Here is a 16,805-nt window from a genome sequence, read left to right on the forward strand (position 1 = left end):
AGTTGATATTTGTCGCTGTAAATGATATTGACAGCTCCATGGCGTTGGGAGGTGAAATATAATGTACCTCGATCATGAAGTTACCTAGACCTGAATTCAAGTGCCAGTTCTGTTACTAGCTGACTGACCTTGGACCAATTATATAATCTTTCTTAGCCTCAGTTTCCTCGTTTTTTTATAAATTTATTTATTTTATTTATTTTTGGTTGCATTGGGTCTTCGTTGCTGCACGCGGACTTTCTCTAGTTGCGGCGAGTGGGGCTACTCTTTGTTGTGGTGCGCGGGCTTCTCATTGCGGTGGCTTCTCTTGTTGCAGAGCTCGGGCTCTAGGCGCACGGGCTTCAGTAGTTGTAGTGCGTGGGCTTAGTTGCTCCGCAGCATGTGGGATCTTCCCAGACCAGGGATCGAACTCGCATACCCTGCGTTGGCAGGCAGATTCTTAACCACTGTACCACCAGGGAAGTCCCAATTTCCTCATTTTTAAAGTGTTACTATTCCTGTTACATAAAGGATTACTCTGATGATTAATAAAGTAGCACTAAAAAGCCCCAGTAGAGTACTGGCTCATGGTAGGGATTCCATAAAAGTTAATTCACTTTCCTTGTTCTGCTCTACGTACATACCATAATGCCAAAAACTCAGGATTCCTGGTTTTGTTGAACAACTAAATTTCATAAAACTGAGTTGTTTCTAAATGGTTCTGATATTCCACCCTTTTTTTTTTTTTTTCATGTCCACACTTCGGGGCAATCGTTTGGACCTTCCCCATTCCCAGAGTCAGGGTGACCTTCCACTTTGTAACTTGTAGATCTTCCTATATTTAGCCAATAGTTATTCAGAAGTAAACGGCTTCATATCCAGCAGGCTAGCAAAAAACACTAGGGTCAGGTTGCAAAGTAAGCATACAAAACAGGGCCCTAAAGGAAAAAGGTAGCTGGAGCACCTGCTTCTACTCATAACCGATTTATTTTCCTCCTTGACAGTAAGGTAAGCACTAGCTTTCAGGTATGGTGAGCCCTTTCTTCCTGCACACCTATAAACATACACTATCATGGGATAAATGGGACTTCCTGCTGGGAACTCCTACTATAGGACAGAGCTACCCTCATAGTATCCAAGGGAGGACTGGATGAATCATTCTGTAGCTGCGGGCTTTTGAACGTTGATACGGAAGGAAGGCAGCCATCCTGTCATGCAGCTGTTCCAAGGTAGGTGATTAGAATGGGCCAGAGCTGCTTTACAACCAGATCCATCATGGAAGGAAGCACAACTTTGAAGGGAAACACGGAAGTCACTGTGTCTGAGCGTAGCTTCAAGAGGCGCTGAAGGATTGCCCGGTCCCAGCAGCTCGAATATTCCTCATCTCATGCGTAGAGGATCTGCCTCCTCAAAGAAGTGGAATTGGTACTGGAAGGTCACCCCAGGCAACTCTTTTCAATTCAGTTCCTTTTACTGCAGTTACGTGCAACCGCCCAAGGACTCTCTCCAATCTTCTCTTTCTTAGGTTGACGAGGGAGGGAGAGCCCCACTCTCATTTCACCACTTCTTTGCTGCTGATGATCAGGACAGCCTCCAGGGTGACGCCGTCATTAAACTAAGTGCCCTGCCCAAGTACGGCTGCATCGAGAACACGGGGACAGGTAACAGCAGTAGATTGGCTCTAGAGTTGCTCCAGACCTGGAGAGAAGGGAGCGTGGAGGTGGGTAACTGTCTGCAGTTAACCTGGATATGGAGAACTAAAGAGGGAATGGAACCATTTCAAAGAAATGGAAGGAGGGAAGTTTCATTGACTCAACAAAAATTGAGTGTTTCCCGTATGCCAAGCACTGTTTTAAGCACTGGGGATATATCAGTAAACAAAACAGACAGAAACCCCTACTTTCATGGTGCCTTAGATCCTGGCGGGAGGAGACGGATAAGAAACCTAATAAATGAAAAAACTGCGTAAGACGTCAGGAGGTCAATCAGTGCTATGGGAAAAACTAGAGCAGGGTGAGGGGATTTGGAGTGCCAGCAATGGGGACGCAGAGGCTTGGGGATTGCACTCAGAACTGAGTGGCAAGGAAATAAAATTTTCTGTCCTTTTACTGTGAGGCAGCTGCAGTTTAGCTGAACCATAGCTTACGTCGCTGCTTTTTCTAAGGATATGACATGAATTGAAATGCATGCTTGTCTCTCTGTGACCCTCTCCTCAACATCCCTACCCCCCGCTCATCTACCCTGGACCCACTGCCCTTGGTGATTATCACAGAGAAGGGGAGGGGAGAGGGTGGATACCGTCCACAGGTCCGCCGAGACCACAATGACTGGCAGTTGAGACAGCTCCCGGCAGGTGACCGTGCTGCTGCCTCCGCAGTGAGATTCCTGAGTGCCAGCGCTTGGCTCTAACTGGTGTGCAGCTAGCAGCTCCCACAGAGAGGCCAGTGGAGGCGTCTGTGACCAGCGTGGTGCCTGGGATTTGAGCCTGGTTACCGGAAACTCATTTAGCAGGGGACATGTTTTCCTATAGAAAATCTTGAGTCTTTTCCCCATCTTGCCTTTCAGTGTGCGCTCTTAGATTTGTTTCTTGCTGAGTTAGATTTATCTCAACAAATGTTTATACAGTGGATGTAAAGATGAATAAGATGCAGCCCCTGCCTCGAGTGGGAGACAGATATGAAGACTGATAAATTACAATCATGAAACGCCAGGACAGGGAAAGGAGGAAAGCACTGAGAAAGGACATAGGACAAAACAGTTACTTTTGCCTGTAAAGGCAAGAAAGTCGGAGGAAGCAACATTTGAGTTGGAACTTGAAGTGTCAGTGGGAGTTGCTGTGGGCAGAGGGAAAATGGCATTTCTCACAGAGGGAAGAGCACAAGCAAAGGTGGGGAATCTTGAAAGGATGGTTGCCCCCAGCCTTCTCTTCTGTCCAGGTGATTTCTTATTAAGCTTTTTGTTTGTTTGTTTTTTGTTTTTTTTGCGGTACGCGGGCCTCTCACTGCTGTGACCTCTCCCGTTGCGGAGCACAGGCTCCGGACGTGCAGGCTCAGCGGCCATGGCTCACGGGCCCAGCCGCTCCGCGGCATATGGGATCTTCCCGGACCGGGGCACGAACCTGTGACCCCTGCATCGGCAGGCGGACCCTCAACCACTGCGCCACCAGGGAAGCACTCTTATTAAGCTTTTTTTAATATCGTTTTATGCTAACCTGGAGTACATGTAGAAGTGAACTTTCTGGCAAGCCTCAGCCTCTCTTAAAGTGGTTTGCAGACTTTAATGTGCATAAGACTTACCTGGAGGGCCTGTGCAAACAGTTTCCTGGGCAGCAACCCCAGAGTTCCTGTTTAAGGAGGCTGTTGAGACCCATGCGTTTGCATTTCTCACCAGCTCACAGGCGATGCCGTTACTGCTGGTCCACACTTGGAAAACCATTGCTCTACATTAGTATGAACCTGGAAGTAAGGAAAAGATGTTCGGGGGGCAAATAATTGTTCCAAGGCACATTGTATAAGGACTCACCCTTTGCTCCATGGGAGTTCAGAACCAAGTCTGTTTTATACATGTGAAACTAGCTACCTAGATTCAGAATTCAGCTGATCAGAAGAACATCTTTTTAAAAACATTAGAAGAAGTAGCTTTAAGTTCATACCGGCAAGATGGAAGAAACAGAATAATCATATTGTCTGGTATGAAATCTAACAGCATGAATAATCTACATTCCTTTAGTACCAGCACAACCAGGGCAGGGCCCACCTTGATTACCTGTCGGGCATCACCGTGTTCCAGTGCAATGCAGTAATAGATGTTCATGATGATAGCCTGCACACATCAAGAACTATTTAATTTGCACATAGTATATTCTGTTTAAGAAGGCAAGGAAGAACATTAATGAGAGAGATTTATGTGAAAAAATAGAAGGGCTTCCCTGGTGGCGCAGTGGTTGAGAGTCCGCCTGCCAATGCAGGGGGCGCAGGTTCGTGCCCCGGTCCGGGAAGATCCCACATGCCGCGGAGCGGCTGGGCCTGTGAGCCATGGCTACTGAGCCTGCGCGTTTGGAGCCTGTGATCTGCAACGGGAGAGGCCACAACAGTGAGAGGCCCGCGTACCGCAAAAAAAAAAAAAATATATATATATATATATATATATATATAAATAAATAGAAGGTGCTGTTTTAAAAATTGAAAGGACGGTGCTTAAAGCTTCAGTGGCAGATTCACTTGTTGAACAGCTTGTTTTCTAAGACAGAAAGTAAGTCATTATTCTATTCAAGTATATTTTTAGGCACTATTTACTTAGGCTATTTTTGACCCAAATAAAGATACTATATTTCTTATATTTACAGTGATCAAAGGAAAGAGAAAATAAAATTTGAAGGAATTATAGCAATTCCTTTTGGAAACCCTGAACTGTATGCCCTAGGGATTATCAGGTCACTGGTCACTTAGAGCCCTCTATTCTTCTGGTGTCAAGAGGAATCATATCTGTGGGGTAAAATTTAAGAAAATTCATGTCATTGAAAAAAATAATATTTGTCCTGAATTCTTATTTCAAAGAAATTATAAATGAAGCATTTTCATTCCTAGTCTTTACATTGGGAGGTAAACGAAAAATGACCCTGTCTGCAATCTAGGAAGTCAATGGCCTTTTAATATATGACCTGATCTTTGCAAAGGACCATGAAAGAGGGAAAGAGAAAGCCTTATCGCTTTCAGATCTTCTATCTACACTTTTCTTTGTTGATGTATATCCAGGGAGTGTTTGAAGACACAGGGGTTTCTTTTTTCTCCTCTCTTTGGAAGAAAATGTAACGATTTAAAATCAATCAGTTACAGAGACTTAATTGACATAGCTGTTCCTGCTATGCAAGGAAGAGCATAGCAGCCTTGAACAGCATAGCAGCCTCAGAGACCAAGTAAGAGACAAGTCACCCATCATTTAGACAGTGTTTACTCTTCCCCTTGGCCTTTGGGCTTGGGATGAAAAGAAGAGGTAACAAGAGCCAGCACTTCCTGTGGAGCTCTGAACTTGAGCATCTCGGTACCTGAACTGCACCCAAGCTCTGGATGGTCCCTGAGCATCACAGTAGCCCTGCTGTACCATCCCAGGGGCTGAGCACTAGCCCATGCAGAGGTTTCCTTAAGGAACTGAATAGTCAAATGAAAACATGCTTAAGGAGATGTTTCTTAGATAAAAAGGTATACAGTTAACCTTTTCTTGTGTAAAGAAAGAAGGTTCCTCTTGCAGAGTGGTTTTGAAATTGACTAAAGCTTAAGGTAAAACCTTTACTATTGTATCAATACTTGTCTCATGACTTATTTTATCAAATATTTCTAACAAAACAACCACTGATTCTATGCTGTATGAAATAATAACATTCACAGTGCTTTCATACATGTTATCTCATTTGATTCCCATTTGTAGATGAAAACACTCTCCCACCTTTATTCTCAAACATATTTTCCTCTTCTGTTGATAGTGCTGTCAGGCTTTCTGGTTCAGCCCAGGAAGCAGGAATTGATGGATCAAGGTAACAGTTCCCTCTTGCTGTTGATGCAGGTGATCGATTTGGCCCTGGAACTACCAGTGACCTAGAAGCATCATTCCCTCTTCAAGATGTCCTGGAAAACTACATTTACTACTTTCAGAGTGTTCATGAAAGCATTGAGCCAACCCATGATATTTTCAGTTTTTATGTAAGTGATGGAAACAGTCGATCAGAAATCCACAGCATCAACATCACCATCGAGGTAAAGACTTTGGAAGTTGGATAAGTTGGGCCTTTGACCACAATATCGCACCATTAGATAGCTTTATGTGCACTCAAAAGCAAAGAAGATTGGGTTTGACCTTGAACTTTAGAGGTCAGTTTTTAAAATATAACCCTGACCTTTAGGAAACTTGTAGAATTAAGGCTGGCTATTTGGGGATGGTCTGACTTGGAAATCGGAATTTCCATTTCAGAGTAAAGTCTATCTGTTCTGTGTGAAAACAGTTTGTGAGGGTCAGACAGAGAAACCTTGCCAGTCTCATATTAGGTGAAAAACGACATATGCTTATTTTTCCCTGAAATTATTGTATGTGGTTCTATGTGCATACTTGCCTTTTCCTATATTTTTTAGTGCATTTATTCATTACACTGTAACATGAAAGAAATGTGTTTCTCGTTGCTGTGTTTATTCTCATTTGAGCAACTACATAGGCTTGCTCTGTCACCCCAGGGAGAGAGATAAAAGATAAAAATCAGAATGGAATGCCCTCTGCCTTGAGAAAATAAAACAGGGCACTCTTGGCGCCCTTCAGGGACAGTGGATGAGGGGTGCTGGCACGAGGATGGGGGGGTCAAGGAGATGTCTTTAGACACCCACAGTTTCAAATATGTGTCCTCCTACAGGTACTGTGCCATGCTTAGGCTTCTAAGACTGTTCTGATTTCAAATAATGTGCCCTTTTATCCCCCAAATATACTTGTCTAACCACATGTCCGTATTTTTGGTCTGGAAAATGTCATCCTTGTACCTATGGAAAATACCTGAGAAGATTTCTGTAGCATGTCCATCAGTGTCTTTTCAAGGGGATATTTGGTTTGTGTGACCTGCTCGCCTTTCAACCTAACCATTTTGAGTGGGAATTAAAGATGGTGACATATTAGATACAAACTACTATGCATAAAATAAACACCAAGGACCTACTGTATAGCACAGGGAACTATATCCAGTATCTCATAATGATCTATAATGGAAAATAATCTGAAAAAATATATCTATATAATTGAACCTCTTTGCTGTATACCTGAAACTAACACAACTATATTTCAATAATAATAATAACAATAAAAGACAATGACACGTTACATGCTATTTCGGTCGTGAAAGTTAATGTGGTGGTGTTACTTTCTCTGAATAATGCATGTTATTTTTTTCTTCTTAAACCAGTATCTGTGTGAGACCTAATATCTTATGCTTTAATCAGAGGAAGAATGACGAGCCTCCCAGGATGACCTTGCGGCCCCTTGGCGTGCAGCTGAGCTCGGGAGTGGTGATAAGCAATTCTTCTTTGAGCCTGCAGGACCTGGACACTCCAGATAACGAGCTGATTTTTGTGTTGACAAAAAAGCCTGGCCATGGTAGGACACAACTGCTATGGGAAGCTTCTTAATTGAGGTGCCCGACGGGTTATTAGAATAAACACATAGATTTCAGCCGATCATTCCTCTGCCTTGCTGGTGTGTAGTCCGTTCTTTGCATCAAAGTATAATCAAATTCACAGCTAGCTAATGTTCTTTGAGGTCACAGTAGACTCTGGTTGCTCTGAAAGCCTGAATCCTGGGTAATTGGTGTCTCTGAAATTCAATTTCAGCTGTTTTCTTGCTTTCTTATGTAACCTCAGGCAAAACAAGTTTTCAGAATCTGCACATCCTCTTCTCAGAGTAGGCATCATTGCTTGATCATCCTGGGCCATTGCATGCAAGGAACAGCATAGCAGCCTTGAAATTAATCACAAAAGGTGTTCACTTCAGGTTAGAGGCGTGGTAGACGTCTTTATGAGCTTGTTCCTTTTGCAAAGAAAGCACTTTTCCTGATTAAACCAGAAGTTTAGAAAACCACCATGGGACTCTTCTACGTACTTCTTTTCTAAGTGCCATCCCCCTAGTATTAGCTAAAGCTCTGCAACTTTCTTCTCCCAAGTGGTATCTTACTCCGTCCTAATGGCTATTGGCCTTTTGAAGATGAAACTGTTGTTGATGGAGAGCTGGCAGGGGAGGTTGTTGGTCATTGCATTTTAGCTTGCCTTCATCCACTTTCACTTTCTTTAATGAAGCACTTTAACTGCCCCTTTGTGGTACACATGACCTTGAAAACAGAAAAATATGCCTCAGCCCGAAGATGCTTAGTGTCTTTCTGAATTTAAAAGGAATTTAAAACGTATTCCTCTCTCCCACCCCAGATGCCCCAGGCAGAAGGCAGCAAGTGGAGAGTGCTATTTTCACCTTGCAGAAGGTGAAAATAAGGTTTAGATAATGGAGTGAGTTTGAATTCATGGAGAGAGATTTGATTCCTAAGCCACCATATTACTGTATCCATCTGTGTCTCCTTAAGAGGTTTTTAACCAGGAAAAGCAGAACTTTGTCTTCTTTATTTGGAGCTGAGGCCATAGAGCAGCACCCTGTACTTCTATGTAAAGTGCTGATTTGTTGGTCATTTATTTATGTGCCACCATGAGCCTCTGAGGGGCTTGGCATTCTACCCAGGCTCAAGCAGTTGACAAAATCAGACAATGTTTTGGTGTCATATATACTCTACCATTGTTTCTTTCTTTCTTTTTTTCACTTCCTTCCTAGGTCATCTGCTCCGGAGGCAAACTGCTTCTGAGCCTCTGGAGAATGGGAGGGTTTTGGTCCAGGGCTCGTCCTTCACCTACCAGGATATCCTGGCCGGGCTGGTTGGGTACATGCCTGGTGGTCCTGGTGTGGCAGTGGATGAGTTCCGGTTCTCCCTCACTGATGGACTCCACAGAGACACAGGGAGGATGGAGATATACATAGAGCTGCCTACAGGTGACACCCCCCACTTGGCTGTAAACCAAGGCCTCCAGCTGTCAGCAGGTACCACAGGGATGGAAGAGAGTGGCCGTGGTTTCTTCTTTGTTAGTGTACAGTGCTTCCTTCCATATCAGCTCAGCTCTGTGGGAGGATCTTGAACTGGGTGTGCAGAATCTGGGGAGACTAGTGTTGGGGAGAACTGTTGTTTTGGGGACACTAAGAGTTGTGAGTGACAAATGTGAAACCTCTGAAGTTCTTTGGACCTCTGTCTGTGAATTTGAGAAAAGATTGAGAAGAGCTTATAGTATTCCCAAGGTCCACAAAAATCATCTATCCAACTACTCGTAGGCCCAGGTCTCTTAGAACATTGCTACTTCCCAACCCCATGGAAACAAACAACAAAATCTAGCAGGATTTTCAAGATGCTTATTTTTAAAAAAAAGACATGGAGGGGCAACTGGGAAGTCATCATGCACGAAGAGAGATTATGTAAATAATTGAGAACCATTAGATACGGTGTTCTAGGGTCTAATGTTCACAATTTTACTTATGGATAAGCAACACTGAAGGACCTGTGACACATGTCAGTCTTGGAGTCAGTTTGCAGTAGAGAGTTACTTAGAGAGTGGGCTTTCTTCCACAGAGCATCTGTGTCCCACTGGAGTTCCGTTTGCTTGTTTATTCTTAGTTTCATATGTATTTTGTAGTGAAAAATATATGGTATAATGGTATTTGAAAATTTGGAGATTCCTAAAGGTCTCAAGTATTAGCTCTGGGACTTAACTTTGCCCTATTTACAAGCTAATAAGTTATCCTCTTACTGTTTCATGGATGCTGGTAGAAGACACGAGATTCCTTGGTCAGAGACAAAGTACTTTGTGAAAGCACAGCAGGCAGCATTGCCAAGAGCAATTTTGCATCTATTCGCAATGCCCTCCAAGTCCCATGGGGGTGATGCGGAGGGCCCAGATGAATACCTCCGTGTGCAGTGTAGTGCATTACAGAAGAGGAACACTGAGCTTGGGGAACTCCCCATGTTATAGTAGCGATAAGCAAGCCTGATCTTTGTCCCAGAGGAAGATGTCACCTCATCCCTCAGGGTGACTCGCTGAGAATGGCCTGAGTAATGAGTGGTCAGGCCCTGCATTCTTGGCGTTACCCAGCAAGAACATGCAGGGACACTCAGGGCCCATGGTGGGTTGCCACTCCAAACACTAGGATGTATTACACATGAGTGACTAGGACCTACTTTATCAGAATTTACTATTTTTAATGTGAGAAAATGGCTGCAGAGGAAAGCGAGGGGGAAGACCCTGAGAAGACGTGTTTTCCAGGAGACAGTGCCTTGTCTCCAATTCCCAACACCTGTGCAAGCCTTCCAGGGCCCAGCGCTCGGGTCTCCCTGCTCTGTAACCCTCACCATATATTCTGTCTTGAGGAACAATGATTCTGACTGTTCAGTCTGAGAGGGCAACAGATATGTTTGTGAGTTTATGTAAAGCTGCTTTTTTATGATTTGGTGATCCTTAAGTAAATAAATTAGGTCCAAGCAGGTTTCATCATAGGTCTGGGAATCCTTTATATCACAGAACTAAGAGTTATTACATAGATCTAGATACTAACTGAAAGGTCATGGGCATAGGGCAAGCACAGGTAGAGAGTGAAAGTGGATCAGAAGAGAAAAGGGGCTCAGATCTAAACTCAAAGGGTGATTAGCAAATTGGGAAGTTGGGACTATTCACTTATGGAAATTAAAGTTTATTCAGCTGGAAACAGAAGGGCAGGCAGCTGATACTTCCTTAGACCAGGGAGTGTGTGTTAATTTAGTCTCCAGTCTCCTAAAATCATTTGACATCCTATTCAAAAGCAATGATGGGGAATGACCTAGTCTATCCCATTCTCTTCCAGGGTCCGTAGCACCCATCACAGAACAGCACTTGAAAGTGACAGATACTGACTCAGGTGACCATCAGGTGATGTACATCTTGAAGGAAGATCCTGGTGCAGGGCGCCTGCAGTTGGTAAAGCATGACAGCCTGGAGCAAATCTCCGTTAAAGGCCCCGTCCAAAGTTTCACCCAGGCTGACATCAGCCAAGGTCAGCTGCTTCTCTTCTGCCAACCCAGACTTCCAGAAACTCCACCCCCAGTAGTCAAATGAGAGATAAGTGCCTGGTAGCCTATGGCAGCAAACTGAGCACTTTTGTTTTGAATTAAGAGCTGAGTTATAGCTTCATTTATTCTTTCTTGTCTCCTCAATTTTTTTGGTTTTGCAAAAAAACTCTCCTTCTTGGCTAAGATGTGTTCATGCTTTGACATAGCATTGATGAAATTGGGGGCTATTATAGACGAAAAAATCATTTTGACTTGCTATGATGCTAAAAATGTGTGTGAGAGAGAGAGGAAAAAGAAGTGAATTGGGATGGATTAAGGTGAAAATTATGCCTGCCTGAGGGGAACAATTTATATCTCTTTCCAGCTCCCCAAAGAGCACAAGTTAATGAACTAAGCAAAATGGAAGGGCATAAATTGGAGCTGCCTGAGGGAGATTACATAGCTCATCCCTCATCCCATAGCTCCAGAAAATTACATTTCCTCATCCCATAGCTCCAGGAAATGCTGATGTAATGTAAAAGCCTAAATGTTAAATGCTACATAGTTACTGTACAGTGCTTTCAGGGGTAAAAAAGGAAAGAAAGTTACATATTTGGGAGGAAAGTAATCCAACGTCATGTCATGATGTGCAGTTCCATTTAGAGGTGGAAATGTGTCCCCCTTGGAGCAGAAGGTCCCGTCTGCCCTAACGCCCAAAACTGATAGCAGCCAAAATCTCATTAGACATCTTTAGTGAAGGGAGTGGAATAAGTCCTTAATTTTTCCATGCCTCAGTGTCCCTTTTTAGAATATGAGAGCAGCACCTCTCCCTAGATGTTTGGCTATCTTTTCATTGCTAGGTACTTATAAGTGATGCTGTGGGTTAACAAAAATGTAATATATTGCATTTTTCCCTTTGGATCCATTTGACTTCTAGGTAGAGTTTATTTATTTTGTTCATCTATTTCTTTGTTGGTTGGTTATATCTGGTGTCTTTCCTATAATGAATTAAGGCTGTACTGGGAAATGGGAGCGACAGCTTCTGGGAGAATGTGGGCTGCAGCTCTCTGTCCTCTTGCCCTGTGACATGGATATTTAACAGGGTCACACCAGTGACGTGGGTCCGGTCAGTGCACGTTTTCCACGTGGGCAGTTTTGCTGATCTAGTTATTCATGAGACTTCTTTAGAGTCTTCCACAGACGCCAAGCCTCAACTGTAAGCAATGCTACTTGCTACTTAGGATGGTTTTATCATGATGGAGTCATTGATGATGAGGGAGCTGCTAGTGGGAGATGAAAGGGAGGAAATGAAAATATTAGATTAAAATGTCGAAAGCAATGTCTAAGTGAGAAGGGGTTAATTGATTCACTGGTGTGAATACCAAATGAATTCTCACCTGACATTTCAGAAATAAGGGCAGAAAACACTAATAGCAAATTTTGATTTTCTTGTCCTTGTTACAGGCCACGTAGAATACAGTCATGGGAAAGGAGAATCTGGCGGGAGCTTTGCTTTTAAATTTGATGTGGTTGATGGAGAAGGCAACAAACTGATCGGCCAGTCATTTTCCATCAGTGTTTTGGGTAAGGGGGCACTGAGTTTCTAAAAGTCCTCCAGCAGTTCTGAGGTCATATGGTGCACACTGTGCTCACCTCGAGGCTTGAGCCTTTCCTTTAGGTGCTCATGTGGAAACCTGGAATCATATCCTGTCTGTTGTGCAAAGCCGTGGCTCCTTGATACGCTCTCTGAGGGACGGGCCTGGAGACTATTCTGATCTTACCCCTGGACACCAGGCCCAGAATTGAAGAAAGGAGGCTAAAAATGATCCCATTTCACATCACTCTTTCTGATATTTTCAGAAGACAAATCCCCACCAGTCATCACCACCAATAAAGGGCTGGTCTTGGATGAAAACTCGATGAAGAAAATCACCACTCTGCAGCTCTCTGCCACTGACCAGGAGACGGAGCCTGCAGAACTGATCTACAGAATCACCAGAGAGCCCCAGCTGGGCCACCTGGAACACACAGCATCACCAGGTAAGCTCATCATCTCTGACTTCATCCAACCAAAAGCTGGGATTTAGGAAGTGCTGGGGGCAGCCACACTACGTGTACACACTCACCTTGAATCTGCCTTTGTTAGTATTTACTTTTGGCATCACTAGTTCTGACCATTATATACTGCCTTGCATTATACTTACAACAGAGTATGCTCAATAATTGCTTACTGGAAGTTGAATTAAAAATTACACTTTGATATAAACAGTCTTGGCTCCAAAACTAGAATTCAGCCAATAGCAAGTGAGCATGCATGTTGAGTAAGATCTTGGTTTAGCTGCTACAGAGGAAAAAAAATAAAAGGTAAATAGGATATAACCACAACCTTTAGAGTCCTCTATTGGATAAGATAAGGAACCTCTGCATATAATCATACACAAGGGAAGAAGATAGCAGGTAGTTTAAGAACTGTATAAACCTGCTATCATAGGAGTTCAAACGTGAAAGAGACTGCATCGGGTGTGAAGGTGCAAAGCGGTGGCATTTAACAGTGCACTTGAAAGATAGAATTTGGGCTGACAGAAATTGTGTTATTTCCAGAGATACGAACAGCATGTGGGCACATTCCAAAAATTATGAGAGGGCCAGTAATCCCTATTTAATTCAATAGGCAATAGGGAGCCACTGCAGAATTATGAACCAGGAGGGGAAGTGAAATTCATCTAGTGTCCAACAGGATGAACTGAAAGAAAAAGGAGGCAGTGCCCTTGGGTAGGAAGTTTCTCATTTGGCCAGATGCAAGCTAGTGAGGCTTCACGCGGAGGGGCAGCCGTGGGAATAGTAAGATGAGAATAATATAAGAGATGATTCCTGGTACCTCGTAAGTATCCGGTAAACAGTAGATGGGGAAGGAAGGAAGGAAGCAGTTAATTTCAGGAGGAGAACCTATAGAACTTGGCAGCTTGATTGGATGTGAGGGATAAGAGATATTTGCTGAATAAACAACCTAAAGGTAGAATTGTCTTTATTTGGTCCATCATAGAAGAAGTGTCAGCTTGCAGGAAATTTAGATCATTGTTTTCTTTGGATTTCAGGTTACAGATTCTTCATTCATTCAACCACAGAAATAGCAAAACAGAGAAAGTACTTGCCCTGACGCTGGGAATCAGATAGTAAGCAAACAAGCAAGCAAATGTATCATATGTCAATGGTGATGAGTTAGGGGGTGAAATGAGGGCGTTCTTGGGGTGCAGGGAGCAAGGAGGCGAGGGAAGGCCTCCCTAACAATAAGATGACGTATGAGCAGAGATCTGAACAAAGTGAGGGAGCCAGCCATGCCGACATGTAAAGGAAAGAGCATTCCAGACAGGGGATTGGCGAGTGTCAACATCCTGAGGTGGGATCAGCCAGGCCTATCACATTCCAGATGCAGCAAGGAGACCAGTATGGCTGGGGCGGAGTGAGCTGGGGAGAGAGTGGAGATGCATGGAGGACTGCACTGGAGGGGGAGCCAGTGGGGGTGAATGTGTCTGGGTCCAGCGTGATGGTGGAGGAGGGAGTTATGTGTATGGTGGGAGGGCATGGGGAAGGATGGACAGATTGGCCAAAATCCCTAATGCAAATTAAAGCCAGTGCCCTCCCCTTTTGTCCCAGAGTTCCTGGGGACGGTATGCAGATCAGCACTCCCAAGACCTTGGCTGCATGAGATACCTGATAAATCACTCATGAGCTAATCGCTCCTGCCAGAGTTCTGTCAGGTTGCTGATTACATCTCTCCAAAGGTGAAAGGGCAGACTCTTGGCTGTTGTGTTGGGCAACTGCATTTACACTGCACAGAGCTCCAAAAGGCCCGGAGCTTCACGCAGGGCACTGCCAGCTGCTGGTAAGTCCTAGCCCTGGCTCTTCTCTGACCCCCAGGCTGAGTCCTGTGTGAGGCTGCCCCACATTCGCTGTTTCTGTTTTTACAGTCTCAGCCTTCACTGGGCTTAAATCCTGGACGCCAAGACCAGGCCAGCACTGCTCAGGGTACCACCCATAGGGGATCACACGTCTCCCTCCTCTTGGGAAAGCAGCCTCCCGAAACAGAGGGAGGGGCGCTTCCTTCACCTGCCCTTTCCCACCAGGCTTGACTACCTAATCCACGTTCTCTCCCACCCCCACCATTTCTTCTCAATCCTCCCGTTTGTTTCTAGAGATTCTAAGTAGACCAGATAGGAAGATCTTGACTCTTGGGGGCCCCTCTCCATCTCTAATGGAGCAGGGCTTCCCTGCCCCTCCCACACTATCAGCCCCACTGTCCTTTCTATAGCATTTAGTCAGCATTCTCTCCTTCCCTGTGTCTCCTAAGTGGAACTGTATTCATGAATTCAGTTCTTTTGAAATGTCAAAGCTCTCCCTTCAGAGGAAGTCCGTGCTGATTATGGGTCACCCTTTCTGAAGGCAGCTGGCTACAGCTTGGAGAAAAGCACCTCACCCTGTTTGTCTCCATGGGTGAGGATGGGTCTGCTAGGAGCTGAGGCTGGGCTGGAGCCTGTTTCCAAGAAGAGCAGAACAGCTTCTAGACCAGTGTCTCTAGTGCAAGCACTGAGATATTTGGGGACTGGATGCCTCTAGGAATTATCATTTGCCACCAGTGCTTGCAGACATCCTCTTGATGGTTAACTATGAAGTGTACTTAGCCTTATGCCATCTCTCTTAGTCAGCTGATTGTGATTGTTGTCTTTAGATAGAAAAGGTGTGAAGGTCCTCTTTTCTCCCCTCAAGGCGTCACAGGGAGCTATGAGTCCATGGGAACCGTGCGGAAGACAGACACGAACCTCCTCCCACAGAGGAGAGCCACGTGAGGCTCTAGTCCATGTGTGAGCTCTTGGCAAGGTTGAGGGCCCACACCCTCATGTCAGTGACCCTAAGGACCCTCTTATTCTTGGGAAATTAGAGTAAGGAGTTATATTATCAGGATAGAAGCTAAGCTGCTGGAACAAAGAGACTGCAAAATACAGGACCTTCCACAAGAACTTTATTTTTGCTCACAGCAAAATCCAGAGGCAGGTGGCCCAGAACGTACTGTCATCATCCCCCAACCAGCAGCCAGGGAGGAAAGACCAAGGGCGCCCACATCCATTTCTTTTCCAGGAGTATTACTGGAAGAACCCATATCCTTTTTTTTTTTTAAGTCATCATTTTTTTTTAACATCTTTTTTGGAGTATAATTGCTTTACAATGGTGTGTTAGTTTCCACTGCGTAACAAAGTAAGTCAGCTATACGTATACATATATCCCCATATCCCCTCCCTCTTGCGTATCCCTCCCACCCTCCCTAGCACACCCCTCTAGGTGCTCACAAAGCACCGAGCTGATCTCCCTGTGCTATGCGGCTGCTTCCCACTAGCTATTTTACATTTGGTAGTGTATATATGTCAGTGCCACTCTCTTACTTTGTCCCGGTTACCCTTCCCCCTCCCTGTGTCCTCAAGTCCATTCTCTACGTCTGTGTCTTTACTCCTCTCCTGCCCCTAGGTTCTTCAGAACCTTATTTTTTTTTTTTTAGATTCTTTATATGTACTAGCATACAATATTTGTCTTTCTCTTTCTGACTTACTTCACTCTGTATGACAGACTCTACGTCCATCCACCTCACTACAAATAACTCAATTTCATTTCGTTTTATGGCTGGGTAATATTCCATTGTATATATGTGCCACATCTTCTTTATCTATTCATCTGTTGACGGACACTTAGGTTGCTTCCTGGCTATTGTAAGCAGTGCTGCAGTGAACATTGTGGTGCATGACTCTTTTTGAATTTTGGTTTTCTCAGGGTATATGCCCAATACTGGGATTGCTGAGTCATATGGTAGTTCTATTTTTAGTTTTTTAAGGAACCTCCATTCTGTTCTCCATAGTGGCTGTATCAATTTACCTTCCCACCAACAGTGCAACAGGGTTCCCTTTTCTCCACACCCTCTCCAGCATTTATTGTTTGTAGTCTTTTTGATGATGGCCATTCTGACCGGTGTGAGGTGATACCTCATTGTAGTTTTGATTTGCATTTCTCTAATGATTAGTGATGTTGAGCATCCTTTCATGTGTTTGTTGGCAATCTGTATAGCTTCTTTGGAGAAATGTCTATTTAGGTCTTCTGCCCATTTTTGGATTAGGTTGCTTATTTTTTGGATATTGAGCTACATGAGATG

General features: G+C 44.2%; 1 protein-coding gene across 1 annotated transcript in view; it reads left to right on the forward strand.

The window, feature by feature from the left end:
- FRAS1 (Fraser extracellular matrix complex subunit 1) overlaps window positions 1–16,805 on the forward strand; it is a gene marked incomplete at its 3' end in the record, with an annotated part of 462,769 nt that overhangs the window by 368,746 nt on the left and 77,218 nt on the right. The window contains exons 41-47 of the mRNA XM_082837588.1: window positions 1,505–1,640; window positions 5,539–5,729; window positions 6,951–7,104; window positions 8,320–8,583; window positions 10,429–10,617; window positions 12,077–12,196; window positions 12,473–12,652. Coding sequence (XP_082693714.1) covers window positions 1,505–1,640; window positions 5,539–5,729; window positions 6,951–7,104; window positions 8,320–8,583; window positions 10,429–10,617; window positions 12,077–12,196; window positions 12,473–12,652 — 1,234 coding nt within the window. The remainder of the gene's footprint in view (window positions 1–1,504; window positions 1,641–5,538; window positions 5,730–6,950; window positions 7,105–8,319; window positions 8,584–10,428; window positions 10,618–12,076; window positions 12,197–12,472; window positions 12,653–16,805) is intronic.

The sequence above is a fragment of the Leucopleurus acutus genome (genome assembly GCF_964270905.1).
Source record: "Leucopleurus acutus genome assembly, chromosome: 4".
NCBI classification, from domain to species: Eukaryota; Metazoa; Chordata; class Mammalia; order Artiodactyla; family Delphinidae; genus Leucopleurus; species Leucopleurus acutus.